The sequence below is a fragment of the Hyperoodon ampullatus genome (assembly GCF_949752795.1).
Source record: "Hyperoodon ampullatus genome assembly, chromosome: 14".
NCBI classification, from domain to species: domain Eukaryota; kingdom Metazoa; phylum Chordata; class Mammalia; order Artiodactyla; family Ziphiidae; genus Hyperoodon; species Hyperoodon ampullatus.
The window spans coordinates 56,047,930-56,073,007 of record NC_136927.1 but is presented as its reverse complement, the minus strand read 5'-3'; the positions used below and the strand labels follow the sequence as shown (position 1 = coordinate 56,073,007).

The 25,078-nt window shown below is 41.4% G+C and overlaps 1 protein-coding gene across 1 annotated transcript in view; it reads right to left on the bottom strand.

Annotated features, from left to right (window-relative positions):
• Nucleotides 1–25,078, bottom strand: part of SLC23A2 (solute carrier family 23 member 2) — a gene marked incomplete at both ends in the record, with an annotated part of 98,055 nt that overhangs the window by 18,198 nt on the left and 54,779 nt on the right. Inside the window, 3 exons of the mRNA XM_079719721.1 lie at nt 12,423–12,604; nt 13,543–13,613; nt 14,633–14,721. Of these exons, the coding sequence (XP_079575847.1) occupies nt 12,423–12,604; nt 13,543–13,613; nt 14,633–14,721 (342 nt within the window). The remainder of the gene's footprint in view (nt 1–12,422; nt 12,605–13,542; nt 13,614–14,632; nt 14,722–25,078) is intronic.

Below are 25,078 nucleotides of genomic sequence, written 5' to 3'. Positions count from 1 at the left end.
AATCAAAACTACGATGAGGTGTCACCTCACACCGGTCAGAATGGCCATCATTCGCAGTGGTTAAGAATCTGCCTGCCAATGCAGGGGACATGGGTTTGAGCCCTGGTCTGGGAAGGTCCCACATGCCATGGAACAACTAAGCCCATGTGCCACAACTACTGAGTCCGTGTGCTGCAACTACTGAAGTCTGAGCGCCTAGAGCCCATGCTCCGCAACAAGAGAAGCCCCTGCTCACCACAACTAGAGAAAGCCCACGTGTAGCAACGAAGACCCAATGCAGACAAAAATAAATAAATAAATAAATAAATGGTTTTTTAAAAAAAAGAATGGCCATCATTAAAAGGTCTATACAAAACGAATGCTGGAGAGGGTGTGGAGAAAAGGGAGCCCTCCTGCACTGCTGGTGGGAATGCAAATTGGTGCAGCCACTATGGAGGTTCCTCAAAAAACTAAAAACAGAGTTGCCATATGATCCTGCAATCCCACTCTTGGGGATATATCTGGAGAAAACTAATTCAAAAAGATACATGCACCCCAATGTTCACTGCAGCACTATTTACAATAGCCAAGACATGGAAATAACTTAAATATCCATAGATAGATGAATGGGTAAAGAAGATGTGGTACAGAAACTAACACGATATTGTAAATCAACTATACTTCAATTAAAAAAAAACACCTACACTTAAAAAAAAAAAGATGTGGTATATATATGCAATGGAATACTACTTAGCCATAAAAAAGAATGAAATAATGCCATACGCAGCAACATGGATGGACCTAGAGATTATCATACTAAGTGAAGTAAGTCAGAAGGAGAAAGACAAATACCATATGATATCACTTATACGTGGAATCTAAAATATGACACAAATGAATTTATCTATAAAATAGAACAGACTCACAGACATAGAAAACAGACTTGTGGTTGCGAAGGGGGAGGGGGGAGGGGAGGGATGGACTGGGAGTTTGGGAGTTTGCATTAGCAGATGCAAACTATTGTATATAGAATGGATAAACAAGAAGATCCTGGGACTTCCCTGGTGGTCCAATGGTTAAGACTTCATGCTTCCACTGCAGGGGGCACGGCTTTGACCCCTGGTTGGGAAACTAAGATTCTGTATGCCGCGTGGCACAGCCAAAAAAAAAACCAAAACCAAACAAAGAAACAAAAAAATAAAAAAACAAGGTCCTACTGTATAGCACAGGGAACAATATTCAATACCCTGTGATAAACCATGATGAAAAAGAATGTGTATATGTACGTATAACTCAATCACTTTGCTGTACAGTAGAAATTAACACAACATTGTAAATCAACTATACTTCAATGAAATAAATTTTTTAAAAAAGTGTCCATTTGCTACTCACTGCAACACAGGGTCTTATACTTTTAAATCCCTACTAATTTCATCAATTTAAAAAACTGTATCATCATTTATTTTAATATTTCATTCTTTATACATGAGAATAGGTATTTCAGCATTGTTTGCAACAGCAAATATTTTAAACAACGTGCTTGAGTATCAACTGGGGAATGGTTTAATATAGACTATTTCATACTACTTAACATTGTGCAGTTGTACAAAAAATGAAAAAGACCTAAACACATTGTCTTGGAAAGGTGACCCCGACAAATTATTGGGATGAAAAACAAATTATAAAATAATGGTAAAGCTGTATATGTGTACATGTTTGTATTTCTGCATCAATAATATATAAAATATGGAAGGATAAATACTACATTTTTGTTAGTTATTCATGAGAAGATTTTTTAGAGGGATGGGGGTGTGTGGGAGGGACCATTACTTTACATGTCTCTGTTTAATTATTATTAAACCTCAAAATCCTAGAATTTCAATGAATTTGGGGGTACAGACAAAATGAGACTTTTCTTGAGCATTTGGTGATGGTACATGGCAACTTATTACACTATTCTACTTTTGAATAGGTTCTAAGTTATCCACAAGAAAAGTAAACAGAAAATAAATATTCTCAGGATAAACACGGGACTTAACGCATCGTGTTAGAAACGGCAGGTACTGGTTCACCACATTTCCTCTTCCCTGAGAGTCTGTCTCTAAATGCCACATCTATTGGCTGACTCAGGAGCCCATGTTGACCCACCACCAATACCCCCACTGCTAAAGCGTTCCATGTGAATATGCAATTTGATAACCAGGGAGGGCAACCCTTTGTAAACACTAATTGGTTTATTTGTATTTCTTTTTTTCTGTTAAGTGGTTGTTCGTACCATACCCTTCATTCATTACTCCACCAGGACTCTCTCTCCTTTAAATTAATTGGTGAAACTCTATGAATTGGGAACATCAGCCTTTCATGTGGTGTTTGTTATAAATATTTCCCCAGATTCATTTAAAATTTAGTTTCATTAGTTTTTGATATGAGTTTTAAATTCATCAGCAGTAAAATCTTTCTCTTTCCATATCTGCTTTATCTAACCTGTTTTTTATGATTAAACACTTATGTAGGTTTCCTTGTAGCATTTTCATGGTTTTATTTTCTATATGTAATTGAAATGTATTTCTGATATAAACCAGAAATCTAGCTTTTTTCCAAATAATTATCTTACTACACAGTTCTCCCATTCCTCACTGATTTCGAATATGACCTGCCATCATATATTAAATATTAGTGTTTTTATTGGTTATGTTTCTAGCCTTCCTATTCTGCTCTACCAATGTCCACCCTGTCTCAGGTCACAGTATTGTTATTAAATTCTGGAATATGTTTTAATTATTGTTAAGGGCAAGTCATCATTCCCTTCTCCCTGACTTTCTCTGTATTGATCCATATTATTTTATTTTCTTGTCTCATGCATTGGCTACACATCCAGAACAACTCTAAATGATACTGATAATAAACATGCTTATCTCAGTTTCTGATTTCAATAGGCAGGCCTAATTTAAGTCTTTCACCATTAATGTATGGGGCATTTAAAAATCTTATTTATCACTGCTAACAGTTTGCAGTAGGGACATAGGTTGAACTTGATCAATTTTTAAAAATTTGTCACCATGATTTTTAATAATAAAACCCACCAGAGACCTATAATGAATTTTATTAATAAATTTTCTAATATTTAATCATCCTTGAGTTCCTGAAATTATAAATACATTGCCCTTTTATTATACTATCTAGAGTGGCGTTTTCCCAAACCATGTTCCAAGGAACATTCTTTTCAGATTATGTTTATAGATGTAGCACTTCAAAAATTAAGTATGTGAAGAGCTGTATACTAAGGCTCTTTTCTGAAAGTTTTCTATACATTCGCATCTTAGAGATTGTACGGAGCCTTACAGTAGACAAAAATGCTGAGCTTTAGATGCTACTACCTGAATATATTTGCTCAGGGTTTTACACAACCCCAGGAAGGAAGAAGTTGGTCCAGGATCTCCCTTTTGCATTAGCTCTGTCAGGATTTGCCATTAGGACAGAACTGTGAAGTTTCCCTTCTTTCTCAAAGCTCCAGGAACAGTTTAAACAGTGCAGGAATTCTCTGTTCCTTGAAGATGTAATACACTCACTGCCTAACCAACGGAGCACATTCTTTAGGAATGAAAGTCCTTCCACAGCATCTTTGACTTTTCTTCCCATGGTCAAGGGTGTGTTCATACCTCCAGACCCTCCCACTTCACTTATTCACAATGTTCTCACTGAATGCCTGCCCTGGGACAGATGGTGAACCAGGTGCTGGCGGTGCCATGGTGACTAGCATAGAGCTAAGGCCCTGCCCTCATACAGCTGATATCCCAAGCACAAAAGAAGAGCTCTGGAAACTAAAAAACAAGAGAGCAGATATAAAAACCTCGATGGAAGGAGTCACAAAGCTGAGGAAAATTCCTATGAATAGAGAAAAAAGACGAAGAAATGGAAGACAGGAGAGGAAAGTTAAGAGGATGACTTTGGGAGGACCAACATTCTAGAAGTTCCAGAAAGAGAGAGACAAGCAGGGATGGAGGGGAGGAGGGCATCTTTGAAGTAATTCAAGATCATTTCCCATGAACACCTGAGATTCCAAAGAGAAGAGGCCCAGAGTGCCAAGCCCGAGATGTAAACAGACCACCAAGGGGCAGCATGTGAGGTTTCAGACATCGTGATGACAAGACCTAAAAGCTTCTAGAATTCCAGCAAAAGGAGGAGACAGAAGAGGAGGCCTTGAAGAGATAATGGCCAAGCATTTTACAGGACTGAGAATGGACAGGAAGGGAACAAAAAAGGAGCTGGAGACCAGTTTGGAAGTGATGGCTGGGACTGGTGGCAATGACAGTCCAGAGGATAGACTGGGGATTTGTTTATTCTGGAGGTAGGACAGAATGATGGGCTGTACGTGGGGAATGAGGAAAAGTGAAGAAAGAAGGATGACTGCAGGGCTTCTGGCTTAAGCACCTGGGTGTGTGGCTGTGCCACTGAGAGGACGACAGAAGGGACTGGTTTGGGGGCAAGGTGGGAATGAAAAGTTTGGAGCTTTCTTCCTTTGAAGTTTGAAATGTCTTGTGTAACAGCAAATGGAGAGGGCAAGTCAGGAGTTCGATCTCTAAGTCTGAGTTCAGAGGCCTGGGCTCAGGTTCCTGTGGAAGCCACCAGCATAATGCATGTCTGTTGATGCCACGAACTGGATGAGATGTCCTAGGGGAAGAGCATGCGGACAGGAGGAGGCCCAGGACCAAGTTCTGAGGAGCCCTAACATCCAGATGTCAGGGGGAGAAGGAGTCAACTTTGATTATTTATCAAATGAAACAGCTGGGAAACCACCTATTTTATTATTATTATTTTTTTAAGTTTCGGGGCAGGAACACAGATTCAACACATCCTCCCTGGAGCTGCAGTTTTATCCCTCTCTTTGTGCGTGCATTCCTTTCTCACCTTAATTAGCCCTGCCAGAAGCCTATCTATAGTATATGTTTGCCATTCTCCAAAGAACCACCTTTGGGATGTATCACTTCTATTTGTTTCATGTTTTTTTGTATCTTTACTAATTCTTTCCCTGCTTTCACTGTGTTCATTTTTTATCACGCTTTTCTAGTTTCTGGAGATAAGCTCTTCAAGTACTTTATTTTTATTAGACTTATCTGGAGAACAACTGACTGCTCTGTGTGACCAGTGCTGTCATCGTCATCATTTGCTAAATTGTCAGCACTTGTGAAGTTTTGAGTTCCTCTCTGAGTTATTTACAATGGTGTTTTTTTTTTTTTACAACTTTATTGGTGTATAATTGCTTCACAATGGTATATCACCTTCTGCTTTATAACAAAGTGAATCAGTTATACATACACACCCCTTCCCATATCCCTTCCCTCTTGCGTCTCCCTCCCTCCCTCCCACCCTCCCCATCCCACGCCTCCAGGCGGTCACAAAGCACGGAGCTGACCTCCCTGTGCTATGCGGCTGCTTCCCACTAGCTATCTATTTTACGTTTGGTAGTGTATACATGTCCATGGCTCTCTCTCGCTTGTCACAGCTTACCCTTCCCCCTACCCATATCCTCAAGTCCATTCTCTAGTAGGTCTGTGTCTTTATTCCTGTTTTACCCCTAGGTTCTTCATGACATTTTTTTTTCTTAAATTCCATATATATGTGTTAGCATACGGCATTTGTCTTTCTCTTTCTGACTTGCTTCACTCTGTATGACAGACTCTACATCCATCCACCTCATTACAAATAGCTCAATTTCATTTCTTTTTATGGCTCAGTAATATTCCATTGTATATATGTGCCACATCTTCTTTATCCATTCATCTGATCATGGACACTTAGGTTGTTTCCATCTCGGGGCTATTGTAAATAGAGCTGCAATGAACATTTTGGTACATGACTCTTTTTGAATTATGATTCTCTCAGGGTATATGCCCAGTAGTGGGACTGCTGGGTCATATGGTAGTTCTATTTGTAGTTTTTTAAGGAAACTCCATACTGTTCTCCATAGTGGCTGTACCAATTCACATCCCACCAGCAGTGCAAGAATGTTCTCTTTGCTCCACACCCTCTCCAGCATTTATTGTTTGTAGATTTTTTGATGATGGCCATTCTGACTGGTGTGAGATGATATCTCATTGTAGTTTTGATTTGCATTTCTCTAATGATTAATGATGTTGAGCATTCTTTCATGGGTTTGTTGGCAGTCTGTATATCTTCTTTGGAGAAATGTCTATTTAGGTCTTCTGCCCATTTTTGGATTGGGTTTTTTTTTGTTATTGAGCTGCATGAGCTGCTTGTAAATTTTGGAGATTAATCCTTTCTCAGTTGCTTCATTTGCAAATATTTTCTCCCATTCTGAGGGTTGTCTTTTGGTCTTGTTTATGGTTTCCTTTGCTGTGCAGAAGCTTTGAAGTTTCATTAGGTCCCATTTGTTTATTTTTGTTTTTATTTCCATTTCTCTAGGAGGTGGGTCAAAAAGGATCTTGCTGTGATTTATGTCATAGAGTGTTCTGCCTATGTTTTCCTCTAAGAGTTTGATAGTGTCTGGCCTTACATTTAGGTCTTTAATCCATTTTGAGTTTATTTTTGTGTATGGTGTTAGGGAGTGATCTAATCTCATACTTTTATATGTCCCTGTCCAGTTTTCCCAGTACCACTTATTGAAGAGGCTGTCCTTTCTCCACTGTACATTCCTGCCTCCTTTATCAAAGATAAGGTGACCATATGTGCGTGGGTTTATCTCTGGGCTTTCTATCCTGTTCCATTGATCTATCTTTCTGTTTTTGTGCCAGTACCATACTGTCTTGATTACTGTAGCTTTGTAGTATCGTCTGAAGCCAGGGAGCCTGATTCCTCCAGCTCCGTTTTTCGTTCTCAAGATTCCTTTGGCTATTCGGGGTCTTTTGTGTTTCCATACAAATTGTGAAATTTTCTGTTCTAGTTCTGTGAAAAATGCCATTGGTAGTTTGATAGGGATTGCATTGAATCTGTAGATTGCTTTGGGTAGTAGAGTCATTTTCACAATGTTGATTCTTCCAATCCAATAACATGGTATATCTCTCCATCTATTTGTATCATCTTTAATTTCTTTCATCAGTGTCTTATAATTTTCTGCATACAGGTCTTTTGTCTCCTTAGGTAGGTTTATTCCTAGATATTTTATTCTTTCTGTTGCAGTGATAAATGGGAGCGTTTTCTTGATTTCACTTTCAGATTTTTCATCATTAGTATATAGGAATGCCAGAGATTTCTTTGCATTAATTTTGTATCCAGCTACATTACCAAATTCATTGATAAGCTATAGTAGTTTTCTGGTATCATCTTTAGGATTCTCTATGTATAGTATCATGTCATCTGCAAACAGTGACAGCTTTACTTCTTCTTTTCCAATTTGGATGCCTTTTATTTCCTTTTCTTCTCTGATTGCTGTGGCTAAAATTTCCAAAACTATGTTGAATAAGAGTGGTGAGAGTGGGCAACCTTGTCTTGTTCCTGATCTTAGTGGAAATGCTTTCAGTTTTCCACCATTGAGGATGATGTTGGCTGTGGGTTTGTCATATATGGCCTTTATTATGTTGAGGAAAGTTCTCTCTAGGCCTACTTTCTGCAGGTTTTTTTTTTTTATCATAAATGGGTGTTGAATTTTGTCAAAAGCTTTCTGTGCATCTATTGAGATGATCATATGGCTTTTCTTCTTCAATTTGTTAATATGGTGTATCACGTTGATTGATTTGCGTATATTGAAGAATCCTTGCATTCCTGGGGTAAATCCCACTTGATCATGTTGTATGATACTTTTAATGTGCTGTTGGATTCTGTTTGCTAGTATTTTGTTGAGGATCAAAACATCTATGTTCATCAGTGATATTGGCCTGTAGTTTTCTTTCTTTGTGACATCCTTGCCTGGTTTTGGTATCAAGGTGATGGTGGCCTCGTAGAATGACTTTGGGAGTGCTCCTCCCTCTGCTATATTTTGGAAGAGTTTGAGAAGGATAGGTGTTAGCTCTTCTCTAAATGTTTGATAGAATTCGCCTGTGAAGCCATCTGGTCCTGGGCTTCTGTTTGTTGGAAGATTTTTAATCACAGTTTCAATTTCAGTGCTTGTGATTGGTCTGTTCATATTTTCTATTTCTTCCTGATTCAGTCTTGGCAGGTTGTGCATTTCTAAGAATTTGTCCATTTCTTCCACGTTGTCCATTTTATTGGCATAGAGTTGCCTATAGTAATCTCTCATGATCTTTTGTATTTCTGCAGTGTCAGTTGTTACTTCTCCTTTTTCATTTCTAATTCTATTGATTTGAGTCTTCTCCCTTTTTTTCTTGATGAGTCTGGCTAATGGTTTATCAATTTTGTTTATCTTCTCAAAGAACCAGCTTTTAGTTTTACTGATCTTTGCTATCGTTTCCTTCATTTCTTTTTCATTTATTTCTGATCTGATTTTTATGATTTCTTTCCTTCTGCTAACTTTGGGTTTTTTTGTTCTTCTCTCTCTAATTGCTTTAGGTGCAAGGTCAGGCTGTTTATTCGAGATGTTTCCTGTTTCTTAAGGTGGGATTGTATTCCTATAAACTTCCCTCTTAGAACTGCTTTTGCTGCATCCCATAGGTTTTGGGTCGTCATGTCTCCATTGTCATTTGTTTCTAGGTATTTTTTGATTTCCTCTTTGATTTCTTCAGTGATCACTTTGTTATTAAGTAGTGTATTGTTTAGCCTCCATGTGTTTGTATTTTTTACAGATCTTTTCCTGTAATTGATATCTAGTCTCATAGCGTTGTGGTCAGAAAAGATACTTGATGCAATTTCAATTTTCTTAAATTTACCAAGGCTTGATTTGTGACCAAAGATATGATCTATCCTGGAGAATGTTCCATGAGCACTTGAGAAAAATGTGTATTCTGTTGTTTTTGGATGGAATGTCCTATAAATATCAATTAAGTCCATCTTGTTTAATGTATCATTGAAGCTTGTGTTTCCTTATTTATTTTCATTTTGGATGATCTGTCCATTGGTGAAAGTGGGGTGTTAAAGTCCCCTACTAAGAACGTGTTACTGTCGATTTCCCCTTTTATGGCTGTTAGTATTTGCCTTATGTATTGAGGTGCTCCTATGTTGGGTGCATAAATATTTACAATTGTTATATCTTCTTCTTGGATCGATCCCTTGATCATTATGTAGTGTCCTTCTTTGTCTCTTCTAATCATCTTTATTTTAAAGTCTATTTTGTCTGATATAAGAATTGCTACTCCAGCTTTCTTTTGACTTCCATTTGCATGGAATATCTTTTTCCATCCCCTTTCTTTCAGTCTGTATGTGTCTCTAGGTCTGAAGTGGGTCTCTTGTAGACAGCATATATATGGGTCTTGTTTTTGTATCCATTCAGCCAATCTGTGTCTTTTGGTGGGAGCATTTAGTCCATTTACATTTAAGGTAATTATCGATATGTATGTTCCTATTCCCATTTTCTTAATTGTTTTGGGTTCGTTATTGTAGGTCTTTTCCTTCTGTTGTGTTTCTTGCCTAGAGAAGTTGCTTTAGCATTTGTTGTAAAGCTGGTTTGGTGGTGCTGAACTCTCTCAGCTTTTGCTTGTCTGTAAACGTTTTAATTTCTCCATCAAATCTGAATGAGATCCTTGCTGGGTAGAGTAATCTTGGTTGCAGGTTTTTCTCCTTCGTCACTTTAAGTATGTCATGCCAGTCCCTTCTGGCTTGCAGAGTTTCTGCTGAAAGATCAGCTGTTATCCTGATGGGGATTCCCTTGTGTGTTATTTGTTGTTTTTCCCTTGCTGCTTTTAATGTTTCCTTTGTATTTAATTTTTGACAGTTTGATTAATATGTGTCTTGGCGTATTTCTTCTTGGATTTATTGTGAATGGGACTCTCTGTGCCTCCTGGACTTGATTAACTATTTCCTTTCCCATATTAGGGAAGTTTTCAACTATAATCCTTCAAATATCTTCTCAGTCCCTTTCTTTTTCTCTTCTTCTTCTGGAACCCCTATAATTCGAATGTTGGTGCATTTAATGTTGTCCCAGAGGTCTCTGAGACTGTCCTCAGTTCTTTTCATTCTTTTCTCTTTATTCTGCTCTCCAGTAGTTATTTCCAGTATTTTATCTTCCATGTCCCTTATCCGTTCTTCTGCCTCAGTTATTCTGCTATTGATCCCATCTAGAGTTTTTTTTTTTTTTTTTTTTGCAGTACGCAGGCCTCTCAGTTTTGTGGCCTCTCATGTCGCAGAGCACAGGCTCTGGACGTGCAGGCTCCGGATGCGCAGGCTCAGCAGCCATGGCCCACGGGCCCAGCTGCTCCGCGGCACGTGGGATCCTCCCGGACCGGGACACAAACCTGTGTCGCCTGCTTCGGCAGGCGGACTCCCAACCACTGCGCCACCAGGGAAGCCCCTAGAGTATTTTTAAATTCATTTAATGTGTTGTTCATCGTTGCCTGTTTCATCTTTAGTTCTTCTAGGTCCTTGTTAAATGTTTTTTGCATTTTCTCTATTCTATTTCCAGGATTTTGGATCATCTTTACTATCATTATTCTGAATTCTTTTTCAGGTAGACTGCCTATTTCCTCTTCATTTGTTAGGTCTGGTGGGTTTTTATCTTGCTCCTTCACCTGCTGTGTGTTTTTCTGTCTTCTCATTTTGCTTATCTTACTGTGTTTGGGGTCTCCTTTTTGCAGGCTGCAGGTTCGTAGTTCCCGTTGTTTTTGGTGTCTGTCCCCAGTGGCTAAGGTTGGTTTAGTGGGTTGTGTAGGCTTCCTGGTGGAGGGGACTAGTGCCTGTGTTCTGGTGGATGAGGCTTGATCTTGTCTTTCTGGTGGGCAGATCCACGTCTGGTGGTGTGTTTTGCGGTGTCTGTGGACTTATTATGATTTTAGGCAGCCTCTCTGCTAATGGGTGGGGTTGTGTTCCTGTCTTGCTAGTTGTTTGGCATAGGGTGTACAGCACTGTAGCTTGCTGGTCTTTGAGAGAAGCTGGGTGTTGGTGTTGAGATGGAGATCTCTGGGAGATTTTCGCCGTTTGATATTATGTGGAGCTGGGAGGTCTCTTGTGGACCAGTGTCCTGAAGTTGGCTCTCCCACCTCAGAGGCACAGCACTGACTCCTGGCTGCAGCACCAAGAGCCTTTACAATGGTGTTCTTTTGCTTCTAAGTCGTTTGGGGGTTTTGTTCACTGTTTTATTATTGGTTCCTAAAGTTTACTGCCTGACGGTAAATACAATTTCTCCTTTTTGGAACTTACTGCATTTCACTGAGTGAACATTCTTACGTGCCTTCTACTCACCCATCCTGGTATGGAAATATTGACAACCTTTGGTGAAATGAGAAAATTAAGAGCAACACTGGATATTTTCCTATACCTTAATTTATAATGATACATGGATTACAATGATGCAAGGATTCACTTTATTTGTAAACCATGTTCTAACACAGAGAGGCAGAATTAAGTGTTATGGGTTAAGTTCTAGTCAGACTATTTGGGTTTTGAAAACCATCGTGGCCACTTACTAGCTGTGTGACCCTAGGCAACTAATTCTGCATCTTTGTCCCTCGATTTCTTTAGCTGTTAAACAGGGATAACACTGGTACCTACCTTAATTTATAATATATACAACCAGTGGTATGTAACACTGATGCACAGGCTCAACAAGTACTGCTTGTTTTTTAATAATTACAGAACATTTTACAAAGCAAAACAAAAACAACTGTATTGTATTTCTATTTTCTTGTGTTGTTATTAAATTTTTAAAGCAATTTTACTGATCGGTAAAATTCTAGAGTCTTGGAACCATTTCCCTATGATATGGTCCACTCTTACATATGTTCTACAGACACACACAGAGAATGTGGGTTCTATCTGTGGTATATAGAATTCTGTGGCTCTAATAATCAATCTTATAAAGTCCTTGATGTCTTTACTGACATTACTTAAAAAGGGGTATGTGACTTCCTTAATCAACTTCAAGTACTGTGCAAAAGGACTGGCACTGACTAGCAGGACTCTGGAAGGAATAACAGCTTCCTGACAGGTGTGCAGAGCTATCTGACCGAGGAGCCACATCACCTTTGATGCCAACACACCTCCTGCAGCATCTCTGTCTCCTGCCAGTCTGGAAGTATTTTTGAGTCTCATCTAAAGGATTCAGCTTCTTGGTATTCCAACTCATGTGTATGAGACTTGGCATGACCTCAAAAGTCAAGAGCTAATGGTGTCACCATCTTACTCCCATCCCAAAGTTTAAAACCTTAGAACCCTCCCTCTACACATCACTGCCAAATCTGTCTTTGGAATACCTTGGCTGCATGTTACTTCAATAATTCCCTGGCATGAAGCAAATAAAGTATAAACTACCAGACTAATCTTAATTTAAGTGTCCCCTAAAGTTCATATAAATGTTCAAAACATTCAAAGAGGCTGTCCCTCAGTGTTGGGAAGAGGGGAGATTTTTACTGTTCATTTTTGAGTGGTCTTGGAACACTTACAGCATGGCGATGCCCCAGTGCTTCCCTGCTCTCTCTCCAGCCGCCTGGAAACCAGAGAGGCCAATGAGGGCCACCGTGGGTGTGATGGTCAGGGGCCCGATGTATTTCAGCAGAGCCCCAGGCAGGCCTAGGAGGCCGATAACCACTTCTATCAATGAGGACATGATGATGGCTCCCTGGATCTGGAGCAAGAGAGGACACAGACATAAGAGCAAGTTGCTTATACATCACACACTCTGAATGTCACCTGCAACGACAACTGATAATTCTGTTAGGCACTAAGTTATTATGTAACAGGCATAACATAGCTGGAAAATTCCTGGCAAACCCCAAAAGAAACCAGTGGGGGTTACTGAGATCTAGCAAACTTAAGTATAACCTGACTAATGTAAGAGTATTACAGAAATGGGCACTGGACACAAAGTCAGTCCACTGATTGAGACAGACATAATTTATGATTCTCATTTAAGACACAACATTCATAACCAGCCTCAGAGGAACAATGCAGTACAAAGATTCTTGACTTTAAAAAATGAGTCCCTGTAGGACATTCAGAAGATAGTGCTATTGACAAAGATTCTAAAGGAATGTTTCTACTGTGCAGAATGGCCATATCTGTGTTAATTCTGAACTAATGGTGAATGATCTTATAGTTTTTGGAAAATCTGGATAAACTGTCAGCTGTTCTTCATATCTAAGGACTCCTACTCCCTGTTCTATTCAAGTGCAATGAAGCAGACATGTGTCTTTAATTCCTTCCACCAATACAGGCAAACACTGAGGCCAGAATAAATAGTTTTGCAACCTATCGACTCTGTGGCTCCTTCCAAAGGGAGCTGTTATGGTGGAGGGTGTAAGCGGACAGGTCTGTGGGTACACAGGAGGAGAGGAGGAGAAAGGAGGATGGAAAAGAGGGTAAGGAACAATACTGTCTGGTCACACAAAGCACTTCTGCATGCTTTATTTTACAGTGATGCCATCTAAATTTACTTTAACAACAGAAATGTACATGTCAGTACCTGAAACAGAAAAAGAGCAACTGCAATTTATTGGTCACGACCAACACTGAAAATGAGTAGAAACACAAAGAAGCCATAAGCAGACAATGTTTATCTTTTACCTCACGTATCCGAGGATACCAGATGTGTTCTGTATGTAACAGCTCCGTTGTTCCATTGGCAACCGAAACATCTTAAAAACAAAAACAGAGACAAAATTTTTCTTGGAGTGACACTGATGTTTCACGGGACATATTCATTTCACTCTTTTTAAGAAGAATTTCCTCCCTGTTCTAAGTATATTTGTATAAATACTCATCCCTAAAATTCAAGTTACAACACTATGGCATATCATACTGAAAGGTGGATTCCCCCATTGCTAATTTCACCAAATTTATTCATCAACAAGAGCTCCCAGCTTCTCAAAAGCTGACTGAACTAGTGATATACGTTGCTAGTCCCAGCCTAATACAAAGACCAACCTTTGCAAGCAGCTCTTTGACGTGCCCAATAGCAAGGTTGCCTGATTGAGGTTTTAAAAACCTAGATAAAACAGAGGCCCTTTTCCTGTTCCTAAATCAAATCAGTGGTCACAAAGTAACTCCTAGGAGCAAGGAAGGAAAGGAGGGCTAGAAAACTTTGCTCCTAGAACCTAAAAATTTAACAATGTTTTGAGAGTACAACAGGTCTATGTGATTTCCTCAAATCCCCTATCTGATCTCTTCCTGACCTTACTGGGTTATTTAAGGATCTTTGCAATCACTATGAGGAGGATGGGAGGGGGAATGAAAGTCATTTGCAGAAAACCAAAGCAGTCAGATCCTTAAAAAGCAGAGATGTTTCAGAGAAGGGATGCTATTGCAGCAAAGAGAGTGTTTAACTGGTGGTTCAAAAAATCCACTGAAAGAAAGAGGCAGAAAAATAGCATACATATTTTTCTATTCTTTCCCCATATTTATCAATTTCATTAGCACAGAGAAATGAGGTCCTTTTCTGGTCCTTCCTTGCTTTGGGGTTAGGGATGAACAAGTGGATAGAGAGAGACAGAAACACGATCCACAGATTGGAACGTTCTAAGCTGTTTGTTGGTTGTGTGTTCTGTGCCTGATTCCAGAAAGGATTTAACACTGCTGGGGGCAGCATGCCCAGGCCTCCCTTCTATCACCTGCATTAAAGGACCCCAATGACATATGTGGAAATAACTGCAATTACCTGTGGTGTTACATTTCCATTTATCTAAAGACAGGATGGCTCGAGCAGGGGCCAGAAATGCAAAAGCACTGGCCTGAAACAGGGGTAACCTAAAAGAAACGAGACCAAAACCATGATCACGGCATCAGGAACTACCGAGGTAGTTCACTATTTGTCAGCTTAACAGTCTTTTCCATAGACAAACAGCACATGAGTAAATGCAGGCACACCTGAAAGAAAGAGCCCCAGTCTGCAAAGATGTCCTCGGTCACACAGCCAGGGATGCTGGCTTCTCCGTCCTCCCCGCCTGCTGCCCCAGGGTGGGCCCCGGGGGAGCTCTGTGGTCAGTGGCAGCACCCCAACACCAGCCCCTGCCATCACCACCTTTCCCCTTGGGGGTGGGGGATGCGGGCATTTGGATGTCTCTGTCCTGCTGAGCTTGTGAGCTCCTTATTAAACATCAGTGTACATCTTCTATTTTACCATCCTCCTCCTCTTCTTCCTCCTCCTTTTCAAATTCTTATTGGTTATCATGGAAAAAAATCTATCTCCCCCTGTCGTTCCATTTTGTAAGTCAAAAACTGCCCTAAATCACTGAGAATAAGCATTAAAATCATGTGAGCTATCTATCTATTGAGGAAAAGGAAAACTGTAAGTTACAAATCAACAGTAGATATAATATTCTGCTTAATCATAAAAAATACTCAAAAATGCTCGAACCCTTATTTTTAAAGGACCCAGGAAGCTTGCAGACTCTTAAATTTCCTGCCTCCAATGTCAAACTAAATGCAGAGATCCTCAGATGCCATCATTCAGTCACATTTTAGATACTTCATATTGACTTTATGAGCACTGGTACTACTCAAATTCAAAAGATTTTGTCATTTATTATTAAAGATGTATAATGGGCTAACATGGGAACTCAATCACTATCTTTAACATTACTTTGGGGGTAAAATATGAAACTAGCCTTTGGTTAGCAGGGTTAGGAACTCCTAGATGTCCAGATCATTCTTAAATACTCCTAAGCAGCCTTGAATCAGTGTCCTGGCCAGCAGGATAGGAACCCAGCATGCTCTCCTCTGAGCTGACAGCATACTCTGCCCTGAGTGATACAGTAACTGGACTGAGAAACAGTGGCTCTGGCTGAAGGACACGTAGCCGCTTTACAAGTCCAGAGCTGGTACACACTATTCTGAGCTATATGAGGGTTAAGATTCTTTTGTTCTCCTGGCCATTTTAATCCTGCAATGAAATCAATTGAGAGATGCTGGCTTTAAGACACAGAGGCAGGCTGCACAGTACAAACCAGATGCAATGCTAGTGGCCACTCCCATGGGCATGCCCTCCACAACCATCCATTAATAATTACCTGTTGGAGGGGCCTGGCGCATAGTACCATCAAAGTGGAAGTGAAGGTCCCCTGAAGTGGGAATGTATAGCAAAGGGAAAACGCTGCTTGATTTACACAAATTCCTTAAGCACGATTTTTCAGAAATGTACTGAAAGGGTAAAGGGAGGTCAGCATCTAATCAGGAATGGATGCTACTTCAAATGGTCCAAATAGCATCTGTTTTACTATCATTTCATATTTCAAGCAATGTAATATGGATTGCATTTATAAATCTCATCCTTAGGACCACTGCAATCAACCCTGCATTGGTGACTCACTAGATGTGGGAAAGTGAAGACTGGCTCTGGGCTCCACTCCCGGTGACATGAGCCTCAGTTTGAACCTGACTGTTGCCTGGGCACCTTTCAGGGCGTGCATTTTATGGCTTTCACCATGACCAAAGGCCTTGAGAGCACTGCTGCAAAGGAGCCCACTCACTTTCACACAACCAGGCCCCTGGGTTCCTTTGAAAGTGGGTGCTAACAGAAAATTCTCACATGTGCTGCCTCAGACAAAGTCTCCCAAGATGACCTGGTAAAAGATGCACATGCCAGCTTATGTGTTCACTCTGCAGCTATGCACACTGCCTGCCACAAGCAGTTCTGGATGAAAGACAAGCAGCAGCCTTACAGTAAGTATCCCAGCAGTGAAGTGTGGTCTCCATAACTGGCAGCATAAATCAGTGGCTTGACTGAAATATTCTTAGGGAAAGTTGCAGCGAGAGCACACTATTTCATTAAACAAGAGCTCCCCTAAATCAAAATCAACAATGCCTATTTTCCAAAAAAGAGATCTGAAGATGATAAAGCACTTGATATTCTCATCTGATAAAGTGGCTTTTCAGGCACTTCCCCAGCATGAAGCCGGTCAATTCCTGGGGCTCTTCACTCACACAATCACCTAAACCTCAGATCCCTGGGCTCTGCAAGCAGACAGGACTGTCTGCTATTTTATTCTCTACTGATGACTGGAAAGGAAACAAATTAAACTGTGCTTTTCTTTACATAAGAGGTTAGCAAACCGGCCAGTGAAATAAATCTGGCAAACTACCTGTTTTCATTGAGTAGAGTTTCACTGGGACACAGCCACCCTCACTCATTCACCAGTTGTCTGTGCCTGCTTTTATGCTTCAATGGTAGAGATGAATAGTTAAAACAGAGAACACAGAGCCTAAAACATTCACTGCTTATCACTCTATGGAAGAAATTTTGCCAACCTTAACTACAGGGAAAGTGTATCTTAAATATGTGAAGATACCCCCAAAATGGATTTTTGCAGATGGAAGTTTTTAAAGTTAATAGTGTTGCTGGATGTCATTAAGAAAAAATCCCTGAGCACACAGTCACCTTTGTAGTGACACATTCCCATGTCAGGCTCTAGCCCCAGGACAGCAAAAGAACCTAACCAGCACCAGACAAGTTCTTACTGTGTTCAAAACCCTGCTGGAGGTGCCTCATTTCCTCCTCGGTGTCCAGGTGACCTGAACCCATTCCCCAGTCTAGTCTCTCACCGGCCACTTTACACGCCTGCACTCCAGGCAAGCGGTCTACGATCTTGCCTCTGAGGCTTTGCTCATCTCTTATGTCATCAATTCATTTCTAATGCTCCATTTCTATTCAACATTGAAGGCACAGAGAAAATACCACTTCCTCTAGGAATTGTTCTTGGCTCCCTTTTTGTCCAATTTTTATCTCCCTCTTTTTTTTGAATATCACCATAGACACATGGATTCATTTTTTATTCAGTTTAATAATATACTTCCATGACTATTCCTTTTAATAATTAAATTGTCTCAAACTTGCCCAAAGCAGCACAGTTCCAGAATTATACCAATGTCACTACTAACAAGACTACTAAGTTTTTTGGGTTTTTTTTTCTTTTTCTTTTGCGGTACGCAGGCCTCTCACTGTTGTGGCCTCTCCCGTTGCGGAGCACAGGCTCCGGATGCGCAGGCCCAGCGGCCATGGCTCATGGGTCTAGCTGCTCCGCGGCATGTGGGATCCCCCTGGACCGGGGCACGAACCCGTGTCCCCTGCATCGGCAGGCGGACTCTCAACCACTGCGCCACCAGGGAAGCCCCAAGACTACTAAGTTTAAGATTTCTCTGTATTTTTTTTTCTTAGAATATATCCCATTCAGAGTGTGCAAAGTACTATGTTCTAAAGTCTGTGAATTAATTCTTTTCTCCATGTGGCCAGCAATTTGACATAAAGTTAGGTTCACTTGTTTCTGTTTGTATTCAATTTTAGGGTTTGTGCTTCTTCATCCTTTTAGATTTTATGTTTTGGATATGTTGAACATTTTACAGTTAAAAAAAATCAAACCATATAGAGATATACCAGGAAAATGTCACGCCTATCCCCTCCAACCCCCAAATCTGACTTATCGATCATTAACCATTTTTATTAATGTCTAACTTATTCTTGTTTCTTCAAACATATACACACTCTTTTGCAACTTGTTTTTTCAATATATCCCGGAACTTACTGTACACCAGTTCATGGAAATCTTTCTTATTCTTTCTCAGGGTTGCATAGTAATTCATTGTGTGATGTATGATAGTCTCCTACAGATGGGCATTTAAGTTGTGTTAACTATTTTCCCATTACAAATTACACAGCAATAAAAAAAAAACTTTTTGTATTTATTTTGCATTTGTGGGAGTATATCTCCAGGGTAAATTTCTAGAAGTAGGTTGCTGGATCAAATGATAAATGCATATGTACTCTAGATTCGTAACATTCCTCTTCACAGGGACTGAATTATTTTCACTCCCGACAGCAATGTGTAACAATGCCTGTTCTCCCACAGCTTTGCCATCAGAGTGGCTTGTTAAAATCATTTTTTGTCAATCTGACAAAGGAGACAAATGATATCTCAGGGTAGCTTTAGTTTGTATTTCTCTTATTATAAAGTCAATTTGATCCTTTCTTATGGTGAAGGGCCATTATATAGCTTTTTATAGAGCTATTCGTGTCTTCTGTCCTTTTTTTCTATACCATTTTTGGTAATTTTTAACTTTGATTTTTCAGAGTTCTTTCTATATTAGAGATATTAGAACTTATCTATATTATGAATATTTTCTCCAGTTTGTCATTTTTGTTTGTTTATGGTGTATTTTTACAATGCAAAGCTTAAAAATTTTAAAACATTTAATGTCATCAAATTTATCATCCTTTTATTGTTTCTGGAGTTTGAGTCCTAGTTTAAAAGTTTTTCCCAACCTCTAGTTATAAAGGAATTCGCCCTTGTTTTATTCTAATGGTTATATAGTATCATGTTTCTTATGTTTGGATCTCTAATCCATTTTGAGTTGATTCAAAGAAAACTCTTAACTAAAGGCAAATCTAACCTTTATCTTCAAGTCCATGATATTCTGGTCTTATATGTAAATATCAAAATTATATGAACTATCTCAGGCAACACTTCCAATTAGACACACTCCTTGGGAACCTCAGTAGGAAGCAGCCGACTGGCTCCTCTCCCACCTCCCAGCAGAAGGCTTCGTCCAGACAGAGCACAGGAATTTAGGAGGGTTGGCTGGGTACAATTTTGATAACCTTTTCAAGCATGACAGTATCAACCATTTCAGGTCAAAAGTTTGTTTTATTACTTAAAGATCTAGCCAGTCACAGAGAAGCATAAGGGAATTCTTTGGGGTGTGGCAATCTGTTGGTTGTGGTGGTGATTAAGTGACTGTACACATGGGTAAAAACTCATCTAACTATGCAAGTAAAAAAGGGAAATTTTTTACTGTATGTCAATTACCCCTCAATAGATATGACTTAAAAAAATTATGTCTATAAAGTGTCTTTCTGGGAGGAGAAATGGGGGAGGATGATAACATGGTCCTTAGAATACTAGAGTGAGGTCAAATAGTTACAAACAACACAAAATTTAAAAAAAAAGAAAAGAGTTTCCCTCTGGGTATTTGACAAGAAGCTCTATCCTCTGCTCCTGTGTAGTGCTGCTCTATCCCTGTACAGCTTTTGCCAGGCAGTCACCTGCCTGAAAAGGAATGATAAAAGGGAGAATCAGTGGGCCATGAGGAAGAAGATGAGCATTTTAGAACAACTGGGAACATACGGGGCAAGTGAGATGTGACAGCCAAAGAAAAAAGATTGTGGGGAACTAAATTCATTAACCCCACATATACTAAGAGGACTTAGTCAGTCTCCTAGTCTCCTGGAGCATCAGAAATATTAGCAAACAGAGAAACAGCATGTTCACTGAAGGGGGAGACCACCCAGAAAAGCTAGAGTTGAAGGAGTTCACCTATGGCCGTGTGGCCAAGGAGCACACCCAACCCCTGCCATGTCATCAAGGACAAGCTGCTCCATTTGGCATACCAGCCTTGCCCACTGCACCCCCATCTGCCTCACCTACACCCACCCTTCCAGAGGGTCCACTAAAATAATGAGCACCAATAGGCAAGTGTGGGCGAGTGCCAGGCATTATCTTATTTGATGCTCACTAACAATTTTATTATTATTAGCATTTTATGGAGGAGCAAAGGGGACTTTGAGACTAGGTAACTTGCCCAAAGCCACACAGCTGGTAAAGAGTAGAATGGGAGTGACGCCACCTCTGAAGCCAGAGCCCCTCGACACAGCTGGTGAGGGCAAACCTTCCTCCAAGGTCACTACCTCCAGGTTCTCACTGGCCCCCATGTTTTTAATGTATGACCTATAATTCTTTAAGTTAAATAAACAGTAATTTTTTTTTACATGGGGGCAGGAAAAACCTACAACTTGCTATTAAGAGCCTGCTTAACATGACAGGCTCACTATCATCTACACAGTAATTTTAATGTTCACCCTGAATCAACTATGCCTTTGGCCCCATCTCCCAGTTTACAACAAATAGGGGGATTGTGGAACAAATCAAATATCACCACAAGGACACAATCGGACATATTCAGACCACGGGATGCTCAACGAGACAATTGGCCTGGACTCTTTAAGAAGAGGATGATGTGGAAGCAAAATGTAGGGACTGTTTATTACTAGACCAAAGAAACACAACAAACAAATGCACCACGCGAACTTGATTGGATCCTGGTTCGGAGAGGTGGAGGGAATAGCCGTAAAAGATATTTTAGGGACAATTAGGGAAATTAAATATAGTCTGCATATTAGATGATATAACTCAGCTTTCTCAGGTGTGGTAAATGGTTACACAGGAGACCCTCATTCCTAGGAGAGTATCTGGGGGTGAGCCATCATCATGCTGCCTGAAATTCTCAAGTAATTCAAAAAACTGCACATACACCCCCACACACATATACAGGAAAAGAATGTGGGGGAAAATCCCAGTCTCCCCTACCCCAATCCAAGCACTGCAGCTCTCCATTCTTCTAAATTTTATCAACAGTTAAGAGTGCAAAGCCTCAGACTTGAGACCTTAAAGTATCCTGGAGCCGCTCCCTATATTGTACAGGCCCCAGAACCAAAGGAGATGGAAGACAGGGTAGCTCTCTCCTCAGGGCAGACAACTCTGTTAGAGACCAGGCTGCTGCACCGGCTACAATGACTCTCTTAGCCAAAACCCTACCTTTTCTCAGCAAAGGAATATTCTGTGTGTCTACAGCAGGCCTGTTATGGCCAGGAGAGGCTCTCAAGAAAGGGGCCACTCCACCTGCAATTTTTTCCTTTGCTGGAGAGCTGCGAGAAAGGCCTCCAAGAGGCACCTGGAACAAAAGGCTGGATGTGGTCCCCAAACACAGCACCTGCACACCTCAGGGAAAGCTGGAGGTCAGCATGGCGTGCAAGGGGGCAGGGTCCGTCCCAGAGGGCCCTCCTTCACCCCCAGCTATGCATAACACCCGAGGACAAGGGCTCTGGGAAGCTCAGAGCTGCTATCAAGGCTTGGTCTCTGATGGAAAAGACAATGGCAACCTAGGTTACGCATGAACTGAGTCCTCCCCAAAGCCAGGGAGGCATAGCTGCTGCTGGCTGGCTAACATCTGAGTTAGGGGACTCTGAACCCTGCCCCTGCTCTTGGGATTTTACAGGCTTTTTACTAATTCCTGGAAAGAGCCCAAGGGGTAGGTTGGATTGAAATCAACCAGAATGAGGTTTGATTTCAGCAGTCTGAAACCTCACCCAAGGGCACTCGACAATAAAGACCTCGTTGAAAGCAAATTGCAGGGAATAAAAGTCAAAGGAAAGAAGGAAGAAGGAAAAGGCTGGATGGGACGAGGGGGATGGAAGAAGCAGCTGTCACAGAAACTGCCCACCCCCAACAGGTGGAGGCCTCGGGAAGCACTAAAGCCACAGAAATCACACAACTGGGGCAGAGACATATGACCTCCATTTCAAAACAAGTCATGACCTCTGGAGGAAAGGAAAGCATCTTCATGCCAGGGGAGATGTGTAGTGAAGGAAGGAGGGTCTGCAGCACACGCTGCATCAGACACATTTTCTGTGTCCTCAGCCAGCCCAGCCCATGGAAAATATGCCCCCAAAGGAGTATTTACAACACAGCATCTTAAAGTCGGCATTCTGAGCTTGTGTTCAGGTTTGCAAAGGCACACATCTGTTTCACCCTCACTTTTTCCATATCAATTTTGGTTATTTTTATGGAATGAAACAACTTTCCAGGAACAGCATGCCACTCCTCACCAGAGTGCCCATGTGAAACACGGAGCAGGGATGACCTGGCCACAGCCCAGAGGATGGGAATGCTTATACTTCCTTCCTCTGTTCTAGACCTGCAATCATGGTCTTAGCCTCTTCGCAATACAGGCCCCACCCCTCAGAGGCATGGACCATGGCTGGTCTCTAGGTCCCATGTACCCACTACATCCAGTGCAAGGAGGTACTGGGTGCTCAACAGGTGTTAGGCAAACACACAAAGAAACGGACAGAACTCAGACACACATGGCAAACCGCTGAGAGTTGGAAAAGTCTGAAAATCTGTCCTAGAAATCATGAAAGCTGAACATGATTTTCCTTCTGCAGCTCTCTGCCTAAGGAAATGAGTGTGAACTGCAAACAAACACCAACAAACACGTACAGGGCATCTGCAATCCTATGGCTGTGATAATGGGAATAAACCCCACTCTTGGCACATCAGCCTTTCTTTCCCAGTGTCCCACCTTGATATTTCCTCTGCCCCAACTGCTTTATCTGTTTGTTTGATCCTGTTGTGATCAGGAAGTAAATGCACAAGTCTGTTAAGATGATAATTCACAGTCTATGATGAGGGTCTATGTTAGCAAGCAGCAGAATTAAAAGGCTTTTCACATTATTCATACTCTGTAACTTCCCAAATGTATTTTAGGAAGAGCTTATAATAATCTACAAAAACACAGTGATGGCAAGTGTCATCCACGGGACACCTTAGGAAGAGCCTCCTGTCATTTTCACAAAAGGAAACTGGGAGCTGGAGAGGTCTTCTGCCCAGAGTCATAACGCTGCATAGGTCCCTCTAACTTCTCATACTCACTCATTTCACTCCCCCGTGTGCGAATGGGGAAGAAACCATCATTTGCCATGTGGCATAAGCTAATGCTTTACTGGAAACTGTAGATTCTGACTGCCCATGGGATTACAGTTTATCATTACAATATTCAACGACTTGATTTTAACCAACACTGGCAATGTTGCTGCTCTGGCTTTGGTGGGTCCCCTGGAATAGGCCCAGGGATGCTCAACCCTGCCCCCGTCCTGAGTAAGTACTGGGCGTCTAAGTACCAGAGGTGGGTCCCCACTCTACTGAGGTCTGAGTGCCAACTTTGGTCTGCTGGAAATACTAGAGGAGTGGGATATTTGGCCACTCTTGAGATCTCTGCTCTTCTTTTACGAAACCCACAGGAAACCCAGGGGCAAGGGTGTGAGAGGTGATTCAGCTAGAAGGGGTAGCCCTGCCTCTCTGGGCACCGTGGAAGGAAGGGAAGATGGGTAAAGAGGAGTTAAGGGTTTTAACAGAAAAGGGTGAAGGGCAGGGAGATGCAGAGGATGGGGGAGATGGGACACATGAATAAACAGATACAGCAAACAAACCCCAGAGGTGGTGACCAACCAGGCAGGGAAGGAAATGCCTCTCACCCACCTCATCACCTGGGTTCACCTTCACACAGCAGGCCCTCAAATATATGCTGGATAAAACTAAAAAGAATGTATCAACAACAGCTTGAGGCTTTGTGGAGCTGGAAACCATGGTGCTGAGTGCCTTCTCACTGTTTCCCTACTAGATGGGAGCTGGAGGCAAGGATCCCAGGCAAGAAAAAGGTGCTGTAGCACGAAGAAGGGAATAGAGCAAAAGTTAACTGACTCCTCTTTCCCCACCTTCCCCTCCTTCCACTGTGCTCCTTCGGCGGGGAGGGGAGGGGGTAAACTGCACTGACCCAGGCTGCTCTGTTTAGGTCTCCTGTGCCCCAACGATGGGCAAGAGGGTCCTGAACGGGCGCCCTCCCATAACTGAAAGCACACACCAACAGTTACCCCAAACTCTCCCCACTATGTCACCATTAGGCAACTGTGCCCAGCACAGCCAGGCTCAACTGTCAGTCAGGATTAGCCTCCCTGATATGAGACCAAGGCAGAGCTGCACCTGGTACCTGCTGTACCACAGTAAACACGTCTTTCATTCCTTCTTCAAGTCAACCAACAATTCTCAACTAGAGGCACTGCCCAAATTTCCAGATGGTTTGTGCTACAAGTTCCCTGATGAGCTAGATGTTTAGAAAAAGAATATTTCCCCAGAGAACCAGTGTCCTGTGTACACTTGAGTCGGTCAATAAAAGCTTTCTAATCCTTTCTGGCTTTGAAATACAGAACCTTGAATGCTGTATCAAAAGAATGAAAGATGCTGCCAGCCAAATTTAACTACCTGGGCTCTAAGAAAATGAATCAAGTCCTCTTTGGAATGCCTGAACACATCTCCTTCCCCTAAGAGGTCAATAACACCCTGACTTTCCCTCAGGGGTCCCCTAAGAAGACCCTCCCTTCTGAGGTAAGGGATCTGCTCAGCATGGTGGCTGCAGGCAGTCCTGCAGGGGCTGGGGTTTTGAGAACCCCAAGAGCTAGCCAGCCCTCACAGCCTTCCTTCCATCAGCAGAACTTCTAGGG